Consider the following 19,376-nt stretch of genomic DNA (forward strand, 5'->3'; position numbering starts at 1 on the left):
TCTACCTTATATTTTATTACACAGCATGGGTGCTGTGTAATAATTGTATCATTATTATTATTGGTATTTATATAGCACCAACTTATTCTGCAGTTCTTTACAATATTATAAAAAGGGGGAAATGTAACAATAAATAAGACAATTACAAACTTTTACAGGAACAAAAGGTTGATAAGGACCCTACTGACATGAAGGCAGCCAGTAGAGGCTGGATTAACCCTGCTATGTAAACATAGCAGTTTTATTTACAGCTGCATGGTTAAAATCTGGGGGACCTGGCACCCAGACCACTTCATTGAGCTGAAGTGGACTGGGTGACTATAGTGTCCCTTTAATACTAAGTATACAATCGGCATGTGGGGGGGTCTATTTAGCGACCACCCCTGCTATATTATGCATTGCTGGCTAAGGCAAAGATTACATTCACTGTGATGCTCAGCCAGCGGCTGGGCATTATAGAAGCCTCAGTTTTCCGCAGTTACAGTGACAGATGTTGTTTCCTAACTGACAGTGAGTATTTTATGACTCTAGTTCCCTTTCTCTGGAACCAGTCGCGCCTCGTGTGACGTCACGTCCGCCTGCACAGTGTAGCTAGCGCAGTGATCAGGGCTGCAGTGGAGGTCTGAGAGCCAGCCTGGGAACCATGGCAGCCAAGGGTGAGAGTCCCGTATAACGGGTATAGAGATATACATCAAACCAGCAACAATAGGACATGGATAACGGTGTACTGCGAGTTAATGGCCACTTCTAACGGCTTCCTCTGTGTCTGCTCTGATAAGAATGCCGAGAATTGCCAGTCAGAACCTTGATCGTCTGTGTGTTCTATAGAGAAAGAAATCCGTTTTTTGGGGAATTATTTCATATTGTGCAATGCAGAGACCTGGAGCATTGATTACACTGCGTAGGTTGTGTTTCTAATTTAATGTTTTTTCCTCCCCCCCAGAGAATGTCAGCTTGCTGTTCAAGCTTTACTGCTTGCTGGTGATGACCCTTGTGGCTGCAACGTACACGGTGGTTTTACGGTACACAAGGACCGTAACCACAGAAATGTATTTCTCTACCACTGCAGTCTGTCTCACGGAGATAATAAAGTTAATACTCAGTGTGGGTATTTTGGCAAAGTAAGTACAAATGCAGTATTTTCGTTATAGTTGCCATACGCTGTTTAAAGGTGAAATGGCTAATTGTATTTTATTTTAAAACTATTAATCCAAGATTTATGTCGTTCTTTATGAGATACATTTAAAGTTACATATCCCCTAAGTATCTGCCTAGATGCTTATCTCTTCTATGCACTGCACAAAAGTAAAGTTTTTAATAGTGTGTTTGTAGAGAAAAATTTTCTTTTGGGGGTGACTGCAAATATTGACACCTAATTAATTTAGCTATGAGGTTTTCCTCTCAAAAGCACCATAATGGAATGTATTTGCTAAACACAGATTTGTAGTGAGCTAAAAAAAAAAACAAATTGCAAAATGATGGGCAAAAATAGCAACATCTTTAAAATTGTCTATCTTCACTACAGTTGAGGCTGGCAATTTTTGTTTTATGTTGTATGAAATGCAAAGCCGTCAATGCTATTTGTGAAATACATGGCTGTTGCCACTGTCATAATTGAAAGCTAGGAATGCCAATCACCCCAAAAGGTTTTTCTACTACTGTACCCCTTACCACTGTAAGTGGCCCAATAATTGTTTATTTGTTAATCTCCCCTCCTCCCATAGTGTTCTCCCCTCCTCCCATAGTGTTCTCCCCCCTCATCCCATAGTGTTCTCCCCCCTCATCCCATAGTGTTCTCCCCCCTCATCCCATAGGGTTCTCCCCCCTCATCCCATAGGGTTCTCCCCCCTCATCCCATAGGGTTCTCCCTCCTCTCCTCCCATAGGGTTCTCCCTCCTCTCCTCCCATAGGGTTCTCCCTCCTCTCCTCCCATAGGGTTCCCCCCTCCTCTCCTCCCATAGGGTTCCCCCCTCCTCTCCTCCCATAGTGTTCCCCCCTCCTCTCCTCCCATAGTGTTCCCCCCTCCTCTCCTCCCATAGTGTTCCCCCCTCCTCTCCTCCCATAGTGTTCCCCCCTCCTCTCCTCCCATAGTGTTCCCCCCTCCTCTCCTCCCATAGTGTTCCCCCCTCCTCTCCTCCCATAGTGTTCCCCCCTCCTCTCCTCCCATAGTGTTCCCCCCTCCTCTCCTCCCATAGTGTTCCCCCCTCCTCTCCTCCCATAGTGTTCCCCCCTCCTCTCCTCCCATAGTGTTCCCCCCTCCTCTCCTCCCATAGTGTTCCCCCCTCCTCTCCTCCCATAGTGTTCCCCCCTCCTCTCCTCCCATAGTGTTCCCCCCTCCTCTCCTCCCATAGTGTTCCCCCCTCCTCTCCTCCCATAGTGTTCCCCCCTCCTCTCCTCCCATAGTGTTCCCCCCTCCTCTCCTCCCATAGTGTTCCCCCCTCCTCTCCTCCCATAGTGTTCCCCCCTCCTCTCCTCCCATAGTGTTCCCCCCTCCTCTCCTCCCATAGTGTTCCCCCCTCCTCTCCTCCCATAGTGTTCCCCCCTCCTCTCCTCCCATAGTGTTCCCCCCTCCTCTCCTCCCATAGTGTTCCCCCCTCCTCTCCTCCCATAGTGTTCCCCCCTCCTCTCCTCCCATAGTGTTCCCCCCTCCTCTCCTCTCCTCCCATAGTGTTCCCCCCTCCTCTCCTCTCCTCCCATAGTGTTCCCCCCTCCTCTCCTCTCCTCCCATAGTGTTCCCCCCTCCTCTCCTCTCCTCCCATAGTGTTCTCCCCCTCCCTTCCTCCCACAGTGTTCTCCCCCTCCCTTCCTCCCACAGTGTTCTCCCCCTCCCTTCCTCCCACAGTGTTCTCCCCCTCCCTTCCTCCCACAGTGTTCTCCCCCTCCCTTCCTCCCACAGTGTTCTCCCCCTCCCTTCCTCCCACAGTGTTCTCCCCCTCCCCTCTTCCCCTTGTGTTGCCCCCTCCCCTCCTCCTCCCACAGTGTTCCCCCCCTCCTCCCACTGGGACTTAGTAGAGGGGATGCTTTTTTATTTTTTTATACTGTACTTTTTAAAATAAACCTACGTTTCTATGAAAATTTAAGGTATTTTTTTTTTTTTTGCGGCCCACAAATAAAGCCCGTGCCAGACTTTGAGTTTGACATGCTTGCACTACAATATTTATCTGTCTTGTTATTCAAAGGACACTCCCTCCATCATAAATGGCTTACATTTATTCTTCATGCAAGTGTGATTCTCTGATTCTGTCATCTTCCTTCCTTCTTCTTGCTCTGTGCACCATTTAGTGATGGCAAAGTGACATCATAGCCTGGTTCCTGGCATTCCAGCAGGGCACACGAGAAGAGCAGGAAGATCACCGCTCCCTCGCTGCCACTGCCTCTATTGCGCATAGCCAACGCCTCAAGTGGGGCCTGAAGGTGGCTGGCCGGCCAGCTTTTGGGGCGCCCATGATAGGCGGAACACAGAGTGCCCGGTTACACTCACATCCTCAACCATGTAGTTACGCCATGTGCATCGGCAGGCATCTGTGACAAACACCCAGGCCATGGCACCCTGGCACCTGAAGTTTGTTGAGCCCTGCTCTAGAGCCACATGGAATGATGACCTACTGGATATTACACAATTGCAAATACCTACATACATTTAGGTGTGGCTGCTGACAGGTTCTTTGTTACCTCTTCTGTTTTACTCTTTTTACCTTCTCAGAGTGCATTACTAGTGTTGTAATTCTAGTAAGTTCAAATACCCTGGAGAACACTCCCTTTTCAGTTATTTATTTTGTATTTTTTTTTAAGCAAAAAACTGTGTTACCTCTACGAAAAAAAAATTGTAACCTTGCAATATAAAAAATCTGATTAATCGACACTCTTTTTATATCTGTTCTAGAGAAACTGGCAGTCTTAGTAGGTTGATCATTTCTCTAAAGGAGAATGTATTGGGAAGTCCAGTAGAGATGCTTAAACTATCAGTGCCATCACTGGTTTACGCTTTGCAGAATAACATGGCATTTGTGGCACTGAGCAACCTGGATGCAGCAGTTTATCAGGTGGGTATGTCACATAGGACAGATAAAGTTTTAAGGCTGGAAATAAAGTATACAAAATGTATGCAATACACGGATCAGCCTCAACATTAAAACCACCTGCCTAATAACATGTAGATCTTCCACGTGCTTCCAATACAGCTCTGATGCGCCTAGGCATGGGCTTCACAAGACCTTTGAACATGTCCTGTGGTATATGGCACCATGGCATTAGCAGTAGAACCTTTAAGTCCTGCATTGAATGAGGCACACTATTGCCATGAAGTGGTGTACATGGTCTGTAACAATCTCTAGATAAGTGGTACGTGTCAAAGTAACATCCATATGAATGCCAGAACCCAAGGTTTCCCAACCGAACATTGTCCAGAGCATAATACTGACTCTACCGGCCTGCCTTCTTTCTATCGTACATCCTCCTACCATCTCTTCTCAATTAACTGCCCATCCACCTGATCTAATAGAACTTGATTCTTCAGACAAGGCAATCTTCTTCCATTACTTTATGGTCCAGTTATGATGCTTATGTCCCCAGTGAAGACTCTTTCAGCGATGGACATGGGTTATCATGGGCACTATGACTGATCTGGGACTGCGCAGCAAATTGCAATGCACTGTGTGTTCTGATACCTTTCTGTCCTGGCTCAGCAATTCGATCTACAGTACCTCTTTTGTGTGATCAGACCAGATGAGCTAGCCTTCGCTCCCCACGTGCATCAATGGACTTGGTTACTCATGGCCCTGGTGCTAGTTCACAAGTTGTCTTTCCTTGCACCACTTTTGGTAGGTACTAATCATTAGGGAGCGCATTCTAGCTCATCATGCCATTTTGGGGATGGTCAAACCCAGTCGTTTAGCCATCATTATTTGGCCCTGTCAGTGTCACTCAGATCTTTTCACTTGCCCATTTTTCCTGCTTCCAACACATGAAATTCAAGAACTGACTGTTCACTTGCAGCCTAATATCAGGGGTCAAGTCCTGGGGAATAAAGTGTGGGAACTCACTCGAGTTCCACCCTCACCCCACCACCAGAAAAAAACAAAACTTGCATGCATATATAAACACGTACACACACACTCAGGTGCACACATACACTCACAGACACACACACAGACTCACAGACACACACGTACACACACACACACATACATACACTCAGACACACACACATACATACACTCACACTCACAGACACACACTCCCAGACACACACACACACACACACTCACAGACACACACACACTCACAGACACACACACACTCACAGACACACACACACTCACAGACACACACTCCCAGACACATACACTCCCAGACACATACACACACTCCCAGACACATACACAGACACACACACATCCACTCCCAGACACATACGCACTCACACACATCCACTCACACACACACACACACTCACAGACACAGACACATACACACAGACACACTCCCAGACACATACAGACACACACACATACACTCACAGACACACACACACATACACTCACAGACACATACACACACACACTCCCAGACACACACACACTCCCAGACACACACACATACACACATACACACATACACACTCACAGACACAGACACAGACACACACACACAAAAAAATATTTGTATTTTTTTTTTTTTTACATTTAAAAATGTCCACCCAGCCTCCCTACCTGGAGAGCTGGCGTGGACCTGTCCCTGGGGTCCAGTGGGGCTTCAGTGCGGCCGGCTCTTGTCTCGCTGTCAGACGCAGCGAGGGAGCTGTGTCCTCTCTGCTCCCTCTCGCCGCGCGGGCTGTCTGCTGATGCCGGGAGCCGGAAATGACGTCATATTCCGGCTCCCAGCATCAGCAAACGGCGCAGCGAGAGGGAGCAGAGAGGACACAGCTCCCTCGCCGCGTCTGACAGCAAGAAAAGAGCCGGCCGGGGGGGATCCTTCAGGTGGCCATTAGGCCACCTCTTGGGCCCCCCATGACAGGGGGAATACGGGGACATTTGGGGGCGGCATTTTTTGCCGCCCCCTGAGTGCCTGCAGAACCACAAACGGGAACGGCGTTCCTGCACTAAAAAAAAGTGCAGGAACGCCGTTCCCACGCGTTCCTGCAGGACTCGAGCCCTGCCTAATATATCCCACCCCTTGATCGGTGTAATTGTAACAATATAGTCAATGTTATTCACCTTGCCTACCAGTGGTTTTAATGTTGTGGTTTATAAGTATATATTCTTCCTTTAGCCTTAAAGGAAAACTGTCATGTAAAAATGACTTGTGATCATTATGCTAAAAAACATGTATACATAATCCTTTTTGATTTTGTCAATTTAAGCACTCTAGGCAGGAATGGATCCATTCTTTGTTAAAGGACCACTGTATGCACCCAGCTCAATGAAGTGTTTTGGGTGCCAGGTCCATCTAGTTTTAAGCCTGCAGCTGAAAACAAAGCAGTTTCAGAGATGTTTCACTGAGGGTTAATCCAGCTTCTAGTGGCTGCTCTCACTGACAGCTGCTAGAGGCGCTTTCGCGATTCGCACTGTGAAATTCACAGTGAGAAGACCCTGGACTCCATAGGAAAGCATTGAGTAACGCTTTCATATTGGTGGTTTGAATGCGCGCACTGCTCTTGCCGCGCATTCAGATCTGACATCGGCAGGGGGTGGAGAGTTCCCCAGCACAGAGGGAGCCCGGCGCTGGAGAAAGGTAAGTGAATGAAGGAGTTTTAACCAGTTCAGTCTAGCGTGAGGGGGGCCCTGAGGGTGGGGGGGACCTAATGACCCTATAGTGCCAGGAAAACAAGTTTGTTTTCTGGCACTATAGTGCTCCTTTAATGTCTTGTGTGTGTGTATATGGAGAGCAATAGAATATGCAAATACAAAGATAATAAAAAATACCTTTGTTTATAGCAAACTGTTCTTGAACAGTTTGACATTATAAGGAGGAATGGCACCAGGTGATTCCTGGCAACATAACCATTGCAGTGCTCTATAGTGGTAATCGTGCTTGGACTGTCACTTTAAAAGAAAACAAAATCAAGAATGAAGTCTGTTATTTTAAAGGTAGATTATTTGGGCTAATTTGCTTTTATCTACTGTATCACTCTTTAGGTGACATATCAGCTGAAAATTCCCTGCACTGCATTATGTACAGTGCTGATGCTGCGACGCTCACTGAGCAATCTTCAGTGGTTCTCTGTTTTCATGCTGTGTGGAGGGGTCATCCTTGTGCAGTATAGCCCAAGCGAGGCCACTAAAGTACAGGTAAGTGTCGTCATTTCATGAAGAAATTCACAAATTTCAGCTGCTGCGTGCCATTCTGTCATTTTTATTTTAACAGGGAAAGGGGTAGGAACTAGGAATGTCAGAGATGCTGAGGCAAGAGAAAGGGGGTAACCCTAAGTAGAAAGTAACAGAATAGAGAGGTACTTGCCTACTGGTATTAGTTTAATTAAAACATAACATTTAATATATTGATTAAAAGTATTACTGTTGGTAAATCAACAGGTAAACTAGAAAATATTTATGGATTATAAGACTATTATTAATATAAACCAGAAAATATATTGATAAAAATATAAAGAAAAAACCTACATCAAATTATCCAAAAACATATAAGGTGGAAAATACATGTAAGATTAGTTAATAGTCTATTTGTGTATTGCTGGAATTGCAGGGTGAGCCCTAGTATTCAGCTTTACTGGCATCTCTTAAGAAACACTACAAGTTATTTAATACTTGGGCCCACCCTGCAATTCCAGCAATACACAAATAGACTATTAACTAATCTTACATGTATTTTCCACCTTATATGTTTTTGGATAATTTGATATAAGTTTTTTCTTTATATTTTTCTCAATATATTTTCTGGTTTATATTCTTAATAGTCTTATAATCCATAAATATTTTCTAGTTTACCTGTTTACCGACAGTAATACTTGTAATCAATATATTAAATGTTATGTTTTAATTAAACTAATACCAGTAGGCAAGTACCTCTCTATTCTGCTATTCTGTCATTCTTGTGTACAGCAGAGAGGAATGAAAGGTGAGGCAAGAGCACTGGGCACCAGACACCTATAACAAGTTAAATAAGCTTGAAGGACCACTATAGTGCCAGGAAAACACTCGTTTTCCTGGCATTATAGTGCCCTGATGGTGCCCCCACCCTCAGGGCCCCCTCCAGCCGGGCTCTATTTACCTCTTTCTCCAGTGCCGGGGGGGGGGGGACTCGCCTCCTCCTCGGCTAAATGCGCATGCGCGGCACAAACCGCGCGCGCATTCAGCCAGTCCATAGGAAAGCATTCACAATGCTTTCCTATGGACGCTGGCGTCTTCTCACTGTGAAAATCACAGTGAGAAGCGCGGAAGCGCCTTTAGCGGCTGTCAGTGAGACAGCCACTAGAGGATGGTTTAACCCATAGGTAAACATAGCAGTTTCTCTGAAACTGCTATGTTTATAGAAAAAAGGGTTAAACCTAGCTGGACCAGGCACCCAGACCACTTCATTAAGCTGAAGTGGTCTGGGTGCCTGTAGTGGTCCTTTAAGATGTTATGGAGGTAGGAGTGTTCCTTAAACTATACAAACACATATTTTAAAACTATGTCCTAAAATATAATCTAGTTTGAGCAATTACATTGGTGACCTTTTGAATTTGCCTGTGAGCTTGCTGTACAGGTTAGCTGTATTTGTAGAGAAGGTGTGGTGATGAAAAGGCTGGGAATTCCCACTAGTCTTTTGTTCTGTTAGAAGGAAGTTAATATAGACAAACAAAAGAATTGCTTTGTGTATGCTCATCTGCCTGTGTAAACCAAACACTGGGTTGTTCTGTTCACATTTCTGGTGGTAAAACATTGTGATATTTTACAAATTATAGTAGTGATGATTCTGTTTTCCATTTCCTGATAGAACTCTAGTGGTTTGCAATGCTGGTTAGATATCAGTTGTCCATACTTGTGAACTTTTAAAAGCGTCTTACCTGAAGATGGCCAAGCAAACACAAAAAGCTTCAGTCATGTTTTATTTCCTTATTATGGTTTTTGCCCGTGATATATAGAGCTGGAGAGCTACAGCAACCCTTTTTTCTTATGAAAAAAAGGAGAACACAGGATATCAAGATATCTTCTTAAAGGGACACTCCAGACACCTAATGCACTTTAGCTTGCGGAAATGCTTTATATGTGAAGGATGGGACCTGTCCTCTTTTTATTTTATTGTTTTACAAAAAGTGCAGATTTCAATTAATATTTACACTTTTATAAATGAACCTTGTCACACACCCCAGCTGTCAATCAGACAACAGGTCAGTCATTCTACTTCCTGATTTGGTTAGGTCAGTGGAGTTAAACTCAAGAGGCAGGCAATTGCACAGAACACCTGCCTTGCAATGAGGTCTGATTGAGCTGCATGGGGAAGTCTGTGATTGGACAGCTACAGCTACAAGCAGGCCCGGACTGGCCATCGGGCAAACCGGGCAAATGCCCGGTGGGCCGCGATGGCCATGGGCCGAGGCCGGCAGGAAAGACCAAGAGATCTCCCCTGCCGGCCCATGCGCAGCAGCACCGGCCCCAAGATGGAGGTCTAACCCATCACAGGCCGGAGGGGAGATCGGGCAGTGAGCCTGTCTCCCTCGGCGCACGGCGACAGCTTCCTTTATCTTCTTCTCGCGAGCTCAGAGATTATCAGAGCGTTGCCATGGTAACCGGCGGCAACGCTCTGAAAAAACGGCGCTCGCGAGAGGGAGAGATGGTCTGTACCCTGCGGGGTACAGACTGAATTACCTGCCGCTGGACCGCCAGGGATGTGTGTGTGGCGTAGCCCCCCCTCACTGGACCACCAGGTATGTGAATGCTCCCTCCCCCCCCTGCAAAGTTAAAAGGGGGAATAAATTGGTTTTTCTTTTTTTTTTTTTTTTACTTTTTAATAATAATAATTTAAGGCCATATACACACAAACACATCACACACATACAAACACACTACACACACTGCACCCCTGCACTAACACTCACTGCACCACTAACACACAAACATTCTGCTCCCCTGCACTAACACACACTGCACTAACACACTGCAGTAACACTAACATACACTGCACTAACACACTGCAGTAACACTAACACACACTGCACTAACACACTGCAGTAACACTAACACACACTGCACTAACACACTGCACTAACACACACTGCACTAACACACACTGCACTAACACACACTGCACTAACACACACTGCACTAACACACAAACATACTGCTCCCCTGCATCAACACACAAACATACTGCTCCCCTGCACTAACACACACTGCACTAACACACAGACATACTGCTCCCCTGCACTAACACACTACACACACAGCACCCCCTGCACTAACACACAAACACACTGCATACACTCTATACCCCTATATCCACACTGCACCTCCTGCACTTACACACAAACACACTACACACACTCTATACCCCTTATATACACACTATTCCCCTGGCACTCACATACACACACTAAACACACTCTATACCCCATAAACCTACACTACACTCCCTGCACTCTCATACGTTATACCCCTATAAACACACACATTACACCCCCTGCATGCACCCACACTAATTTATATCCCCTATAAATACATATTCTGCACCCCCTGGACACACACTACACCACCTATGCATTCCTTCCCCCCCCCCTATACACATGTGCTCTACAGTTCCTATATGCATACACACACTAGAGCCCCTAGATACACTCACAAACACACAGTACAGCTCCTTACATGCACACACTCCACAGGCCCTATATAAATACACATACTTTACAACCCAGAGACACACACACTACAGCCCCTAGCCACATGCAGTACGCCACAAACAGACCCTCTTCACATACACAATTGCTCTACACACATGCAACGTCCAAACATATACAACAACACAAGGAACATCCCCACACATGCACAACACTCTTTAACAGTCCGGTTCCTGTTTTGATCTCTGGTATCCCACTATTGAGGACACCAGAGACAAATCGCCAGCAAACGCAGCACAAACTCAACCCCCCCTCTCCCCCCCACAAAAACAACTCATGGCATTTATTTTAGCTCTGGAGGAGCGTCACATTAACATACTCATTTGGTGGGGGGGAAGGGGGTGTGCGTGTCAATGGTGGTGACATGACATGCCCCCTTTCTGGCCCCGCCCCTAATAGTGGGCTGCTCTGCCTTTAATTGCCCGGGCTGAATTTTTGTCCCAGTCCGGCCCTGGCTACAAGTCTTCGCAGGGTTAGAAGGGGAGGGTGTGCAAAGCCTCAAAAGTAAAAAAAAAAAAAAAGCAGATTAAAAAACAAACAAAAACATAATGAAATGCATGTGTTTTCATTTCGAGTATATCTACTAAACAGTGTTTTTTTAATGGGGGGTGGGGAGAGGGGCACAGGAATGTCTTTTTTTTAAAGTCATAACTATTGACTGAATAATTTTGAGACTGGAGATGTCATTATAAGTTGCATTTTCAGTTGAATTTGTGGAAACCACTTGAAATATCTGTTGTGTCGAGCTATTTTAATTGCTTTTGTTTGATTTGTTCATTGCAAACAGCTGAAAGTATGTACATTTTGACAATAAACCTGATTTCCAATTTGTGTTGAATAATTTTGATTACTACTGTGTATGTTTGTTTATACTCTGTCATACAAAATGACGCTGTTTTTAGTTGAAATAGTGGCACAGTGTTTTTATATATATATATATTGTATGTGTGTGTTGGCATGGGGTTAACAGAACTTGATCATAGCAGCGATTCAGACACAGAAGTTATTTCTGAACAATTGTATATTTATGGCTCCACAGATTGAACAGAATCATTTGTTGGGATTTGGTGCTGTAGCAATTGCAGTCTTATGCTCTGGATTTGCTGGTATGTACTTTCTGATAGTTAATAATGCATATCTCATTCTATTTGGACCTGTTATTACTTTTTCCTGTTGATACATTGTGGTATTTAAATGGAAACGGTTATTGATCTCCTGTATTTTTTTTTTTAATGCTTTAAAACACACAAATGTATGAATTTAACACTGCAAATTGTGGGTTGAAAACGACTTTGCTGAATCAGAGAAAGGGGTCGGTTTACAGCTGCAGTGATCTTTACAAATAGCTGCACTTGTAAGCCATTATTGGGAATGAGAGTGTGTGCATGGTACTCTATGTACATAACCTTTGGAATGACACAAAGTTCTTGTGGTGCTTACAATGACCCTTTAAATGCATTGTTATGTAACTCCGTATATTGGTTGCTTCTCGTATTCTTTTTATCCTTTTTGTACTGACTCCATCTGAAATCAATTACAGAGTATTTTATATTTCTTTTCAAATAATAGCACGATTTCCCTTCTTCCTTCCAGTATGTTTTGCTTGGATTACAGTTTAGACCCAAACTACCTTGGTTTGAATAGTACATATGTGTTCTTTTTTTAACTCAATATATTTCTTTTTGTACTGATTTTGTCCAGTGTTGCATTGGATTACAGAGGTAAATGCCACCTCATAAATAGTTATTCTATAGAAAGATACATTTTAGCCACAGCATCGGAATGTTTCTATATTTTCTTACTAAACACGTGTAATATTTTGCAATCTCTTATTGCAGGAGTATATTTTGAGAAGGTTTTGAAAAGCTCCGATACATCCCTGTGGGTGAGGAATATCCAAATGTACATATCTGGTATTGCGGTTACATTAGCGGGTGTCTACCTTTCAGATGGATCACAGGTCATTGAAAAAGGATTTTTCTATGGATACAATTACCTTGTCTGGATTGTAATTTGTAAGTACTTTGCTGTGATATTACACACATCCCTATTAATATTTGGTAGAAATTGATATCATATTTTAGCTAAAGTAAGAGTAGTGATTTAAAGGGACACTGCAGGATGAAATTCATCACTATGCTCTATCAATAATATTTAAATTTATGTTTCATGCACATGGCCCCTGAGCTTCCTGCAGTAAGCTCTCTCAAAAGAGCCAGTCCCGGCTCCCTACAGTTGTTTTTATTGTGAGATAAAGCCACGTTCAACAGGTGTTTATGCGATATGTAATTCAGTATTAGGAAGTAATTTTATTTATCAGAAAAAGTAAATGGTTGTATGCCCATGTGTGTCAATTACTTATTAAGGTGTCAATTATCTGATGTGCGCATAGAAAGGCTGTGAACATCACATTTTAAATCAAGGGCCATAGTCCAACAATCCTGCATGCTTTATAACAAAAGAACCTATGCATAGACCTGATGGAACAGTGGAATATATTTAGATATTCTCTGGCATGAAATAACTGTGCTAGACCTAAGTGAATTAATAGTGTAACCTTGCTAGATAAACAGTACAGCTTCAGGTTAAACACAGGGGTAGATAAACTTTACCCACTGTAAAATTTGTTGGCGCTATATAAATAATAACATAATAAAACAGTGCCAATTAAATAACATACTTGTGCTCGAACAACATTTAAAACTTTGCAATGTTGCATTTTTCTTTTTTTTGTCACTTTTTTTTTGGGAGGCATATAACAGTCAATACAGAAACATATCGAAAGGAGTTATAGCGTTAATAGACAAAGCAGGGGAACAGTTGTTACAAACATTAATATACACTTTTGAGAAGTCGGCCTCTTTTTATATAGGTTAAATGTGCTAGGCAAATACATGCTATATGATTTAACTGTTTTATAATCAAGAACAAGCTGACTAGGGAAGTTCATCAATAAGCGTGGTGTGTTAAGTGCAGTGTTGACACTGGGCATATAAGGCCATGACGATGTAATGTAGATAAGGCCAGAGCATAACATAAATTTACTGCCTAGAATGAAAATAAATTGAGGTAAAATACGAGAAGTATATAATAGAGATACAGTGCTAAGATAAGTGCTGTGTTAGCTCAGGGCCTTGATGGTCACTGCAAAGTAATTCAGAGGAGGCACTAGCCCAAAATAGACTTATTGCCTAGGATGCAAATAAATGGGAATACAAAACTTGATGTAAATAATGAGATACAGTGTTAAAGTAACCACCTTAGCCCACACACCCCAACAGCTCACTACCCTGCACAAGCACAAATTGGAAAAAGAAACTTGTTAGAATAATATAACACAACAGCATCAGCAGAGCGTAAGATTTCTGGAACAGCTGGTCGTAGCAGGAATGAGCCTAGTTATAGTGGGGGAGAGTCCGCTCAGGAGAAGGTAGGTCACATGCAGAACTGAATCATCCAATGCCAAGGGTGGGAAATTGTGGCAATGGTACAAGATCGGTGCTGATATCCACAGTGAGCTAGGAGCAAGACAGGTCATACACCCAGCTCAAGGCCTGAACTAAGGTCGGCATCGCGGAGCCACTGACTCGGGGGCTCTTGGCTGCGCCCCTTGTGGTCTTTGGCCCAGATGGGCAAGCGTGGCGAGTAGCAAGCTTATTTGTCGAGGCTGTGCCCAATGGTGTCCCATTCACTCTCCGGCCACTGCTTCTCAGGCTTCCCGCAGGACTCCCACTCTCCTGAGCTTGAGTCTGCTGCAAGGAGGCGAGCTTCTAATCGTGCCCAGAATCTGTTAAATATATCCTCGAGGCGCGTGAGTACATGCTCTGTTGCGCTTTGTTGGACCTTTAGTGACTCCTGCATGCAGAGGGACTGCATGTCCGCCATTTTATAGTGGTCCGCAGCGGTCAGGGTTTGTGCCGGTTCAAGGCTTGTGCCGGCGCTTGGAGTCCGCAAAGGCATGTATTGCAGGTTGGTGGGGACCAGGATGACCCCCACCGGTCTAAAGGGGAGGGGGGGTCGCTGTGTACAGCAGTTGCTTATCTGAGAGCTGTGAGAGTGACCGCCTCTCCTCAGCTTGGTGTAGGCCGCAAGCCTCGGTATGGGCAATCCCGTGTCGGAAATGCTTGTGTGAAGTATCCCCCGTTGCACCAAGGGCTGCTTAACAGGATACAGTTGGATTGAGTCCAAATTGAGCAAGTGGCCCGTGATTAGATCCCGATTGGCAGTATCAGGCTCAGGAGCTCCCACACAGCACTTCTGTTCAGTTTCACGGTCAGGCTCGGCCCCCCCATGTAGCAATTTGTAACCTATTGTGACACTTTTTTTTTTATATAATTATTATTTTATCTTTTGGTGATAGTTCCCTATTTAAGTGGATCCTTCCTTTAAACTGCTTCACATTAAATTAATCCGATAATGAAATTATAAAATCTGCCCAAGAAGTACCCTTGATATTAATGGTTTAATTAAATGTTTAGGATTGTTTAAGAAAAATATATCATTATTGAGCCGAGTAGTAGATGCACACTGATGCCCATAATATGTAATAGCATTCATCTGTCGTCCTTCTCGACTGTTGTGGAATTGCAAATCTGTCTGAAAAGAACTTAGAAGTCGAGCTGTTTCCAGAAGGGAAGTTGGGTGTTTTATTTAGATGATGTCACATGTACTGTGGGAGTAACTCCTCGGAAATATATTGAAACCTGTTACCAAAAATAGTTTTCTATGGAATTTCTGACACTTCTGTAATATTAAAAGTCCTGCCTTAATGTGGTATGCTACAAGTGTTTCTTTGGTGAAGGATCCCTTTAGGTTATTGGTTGTTAACCCCGTAAGGACCAAACTTCTGGAATAAGAGGGAATCATGACATGTCACGTGTCCTTAAGGGGTTAAAGAAACACTCCAGACCTCTAAAGCACTAGCTTGCTGAAATGCTTTAAAAGTGTGTTCTCTTGTTTTCATTTTACAAACCGTTCAGATTTCAATAGAAATTGGTACTTTTATAAGTGAACATTGTTACTCTTTTAATCAGACATGTCCTGTTACTTCCTAGTTGTTTGGTTATGTGGAGCTAAACTCAAGAGGCAGCAACTGCCCGGAGTAACCTGCCTTGCAAAGATTTCTCATTGAGCTGCATTGGGAATTCTGTGATTGGACAGCTACAGAAAGTCTAGACTTTGGATGTAGGGAGACTTGCAAAGAATTCAGACAATGGTTCTGCAGCTTTTGCAAGCTGTTTTCGGATATACCCCAAGAAAACATCCCTTTAAACCAGGATTGCAATGATATTCGGTTTGTATATTTAAGAGAGGTTATAGATGGATGACCTGTTAGCAGGTATCAATTTGACATGTAGAAAACTATGTTAGAGCCCTTTCTGTGAGTGCCCAGAAGTGGTTATTCTTCTCACTTAAAACACTGTACAGTAACTTACAGAATTCTATATCTGGTGAACACCATTTATTCCAGTTTTTCCATTAGGGTAGATGTCATAAGTGGCAGAGCTCTCTAATTTGTGACACTTTGTTGTGGGTAGCATAAGTGTTTAAAGGCACACTGTAGTCACTATAACCTACCTTTAATCCCCTGCCCCTCCTTTCAGTGTTAAACCATTTTCAAGTAGTTTAACACTGAATGAGGGTTCCTGGCCAGTCACAGCCCGGCCGGACCCTACTAAAGTTATGGCTAAGAAAGAGATTACACATTTCCTTGTAGTCACATCCAGTCATTCCAGCAATGAGAGCTCTGATGGGGTAGAAGCACTCAGCTGACACACTCAGCCAATCACAGTTGACCATTGTTGCTCAGGTTCATATTTAATCACTAGCCAAAGCAGCACAGAGGGAATAGGCTGTCAGGGATTCTATAGCCATTAAAACATTAAAAACTGTTTAATGCTGAACGAAAGGAAGGCACCAGGGGACTCCAGATACTGAATCCAATACAATGGGATAAAGTAGATACAGTGCTTGCCCTGACCCTTTAAACACTTGAGGATTGTTAATATATACTCTGAATGTTTTGCTAGTGTACCCCAATTTCTGCCTTGCTTTTTCTTATTACTTGAATTTTATTTTTTTGCAGTGCTGGCTAGTGTTGGTGGTCTCTACACATCAGTGGTTGTGAAATACACTGACAACATCATGAAGGGCTTTTCTGCTGCAGCAGCAATTGTCTTGTCAACCATTGCATCAGTTATACTGTTTGGCCTTCAGATAAGTAAGTTGTCTGACTAATCTTATTGAAAGTAGATGTACTTTACATTTAATGCCATTTATATTTAAGTTTATACGATCTGCTATATAATGTATAGGTCTAACAAAAAAAAAATATATATATATAATAATGCTGTCCCCCACCCCCTTTAACTCGTCTGTCAATTTATTTTAAAAACTGTTTTGCAGCATAGCGTGAATGTGAAGAATGGATTCACAGTTAAATAGCAGGAGATATTTCCTACTGGCAGTTCACCTGCTTACCTTTACATCAAGTACAAGGCATGTACATTAGTGTCACTTCAGATTTTCCAGCTAGAATTTTGATAGATTGATTTGTTGGGCCTTTATCTCATTTTGGCGAATTGTAGATGTTTGTTCAAATTACAAAATAAATGCATGCCATTTGCAAAAGGTGACACAAAGGGTATATCATATGGTATTTTGGGAGCCTTATTGTACAGCCAATTTTGCACCAGTTACTACATTTTAATCACTAAATTGTGCTCAACTATAGCTCCTGAGTACAGGATGATCACAATTAAGTGAAAATACAGGGCTTAATATATAAGCTGCCAAGTGCTATAAAAAAAATGGGTCCATGTAGCAATTTGTATCATTTAGTTGCTCACATATTTGGCAAATATGAACATGTGGAATAATTGAAAAATACAAAAACCTTATTTATCAATGTTACAGTGATAAGACCCAACACCCAATACTTTGTGTCAGTGCAGCGCTAAATAAATTAACTGAACACTTACCTCTCAAATGTTTTGGGGGTTGATGTGGGACATAAAAAAATTAAAGAGAAATTTATACACACTCGTGTTATACTGCCTTAATTTGTATGTACTTTAAATATGCACATGTATTAGAGTATTTTAACAAAATAGGCTCTAAACATCAAGGCTTGTGTGTTCTTGTAGTGACAACTAGACCTTTATTTGGTAGCCTCAACAAGATGTCTGCTCAGCAGAGAAAAAATAATCTGCATGCAATACCAACAATTCTGAATAAATTAAAAAAGCCACTTTTAAGCAACCAGAGGTATGCTCTCCTTATGAGTCTATAGGTAACTGGCTCTTGGTTGTCAGATATAGTGTCATTTAGAGGTGGCACCAACCACAGGAACCAGGAACAAGATGTGTAAGAGAGAGTTGAACATCTAAGCAATTTATTATATCACTGTAACATTCAAAATCTAAAATAAATGTCTATAGCTGCTCTGTAAAACCCCACCTTGTCCTTGCCAAGAAGCGCTTCGCATAGACTGGCTTTTTCTAGCAGATACGGTAGATGTTTTATCACCTAAACACTGATTTTGAAGTTTTTTGGTTTTTACGTTTGTGGATTTTTGGGGGTTATCCATGGAGTATATGATCAGCTGCTGTATATCACCACTACTCACTAAGCGCCCCTTGGTCACATTTGTTTTATTAGTCTTGTTATGTGGAATGATTGCCTAAATAATGCTCTTGGTTTTTCTTTTAGCCCTCATATTCTCTGCTGGTGCCCTCCTTGTGTGTGTCTCAATATACATCTATGGACTACCAAGAAAAGATACAACCAAGATAGACACTAAGGAAAGCGGCAAGAATGAAAGATTGATCAGCGTGTGAGGTTAATCAACAAGATACCACTTAGACAATTCTAAGGATTATCACGGGAAGAAAATGTAAAGTGTACATTACTTTCCTCTGTTACTTCATTTCAAAGGATAGTCCTTTACATTAATGGACTATGTCTGAGCAGGACAGTGCACATATCTAAATGAATGTTTTGCAGTACTATTTTTACTTGGACAATCAAACCATCACAGTCTGGTTATGTTTATAACAATATTACAGTGGTCACCACAAACTATCCAATAAACTAAATGGCAGCAGCCATGTCAGAGGCACATGGAAGGAGTTCAGCAAGACATGCTAGAGAACTGGAAGAGTGATACATGCAGCAATCCCCCGTGATAAAGTTCTCAGCACACACTGGTACTTGAGACTCTGAGGTGGAAGTATCCAGTAATGAACAATGCAAAATGGAACCTTAAACTCAGATATTGCTCACAGCCAAGTTCCAGTTATCAGTTGCTGCCAGATCATATATATACACTGAGCAGACATTGTTTCCCTGTGATTTTTTTTTTAAACATCTGCATTTTCTGTGTGGAGAATGCAGAAGTATTAAGAAACCTGGAAAGCACCTGTGAATAATTCTTGCACTTTTATTGATTTTTTTTTTTTTTTTTTTAAATAAAACATTTTAAATTAATTAATGGTTTGTCTTCAATTGAATTAATCAGATCAAAGAAAATGCCTAACCAGATAAA

At 42.7% G+C, this 19,376-nt stretch overlaps 1 protein-coding gene across 1 annotated transcript; it reads left to right on the forward strand.

Annotated features, from left to right (window-relative positions):
• Positions 1–565: 565 nt before the first annotated feature.
• SLC35A1 (solute carrier family 35 member A1) lies at positions 566–19,291 on the forward strand. Its single transcript, XM_063443074.1, has 8 exons — positions 566–656; positions 944–1,121; positions 3,884–4,043; positions 7,137–7,289; positions 11,871–11,937; positions 12,670–12,846; positions 16,917–17,051; positions 18,542–19,291. The coding sequence occupies exons 1-8, from the start codon at positions 644–646 to the stop codon at positions 18,667–18,669; spliced, it is 1,011 nt and encodes a 336-aa protein (XP_063299144.1). The 5' UTR covers positions 566–643; the 3' UTR covers positions 18,670–19,291.
• Positions 19,292–19,376: the final 85 nt, after the last annotated feature.

The sequence above is a fragment of the Pelobates fuscus genome, chromosome 2, assembly GCF_036172605.1.
Source record: "Pelobates fuscus isolate aPelFus1 chromosome 2, aPelFus1.pri, whole genome shotgun sequence".
NCBI lineage: Eukaryota > Metazoa > Chordata > Amphibia > Anura > Pelobatidae > Pelobates > Pelobates fuscus.

Excerpts from the sequence above, each read along its gene's own strand:
- SLC35A1 (XM_063443074.1), top strand. Across the intron at positions 7,290-11,870 it reads GCGAGGCCACTAAAGTACAG|ATTGAACAGAATCATTTGTT; the intron begins GTAAGTGTCGTC and ends ATGGCTCCACAG. Across the intron at positions 17,052-18,541 it reads ACTGTTTGGCCTTCAGATAA|CCCTCATATTCTCTGCTGGT; the intron begins GTAAGTTGTCTG and ends TTTTTCTTTTAG.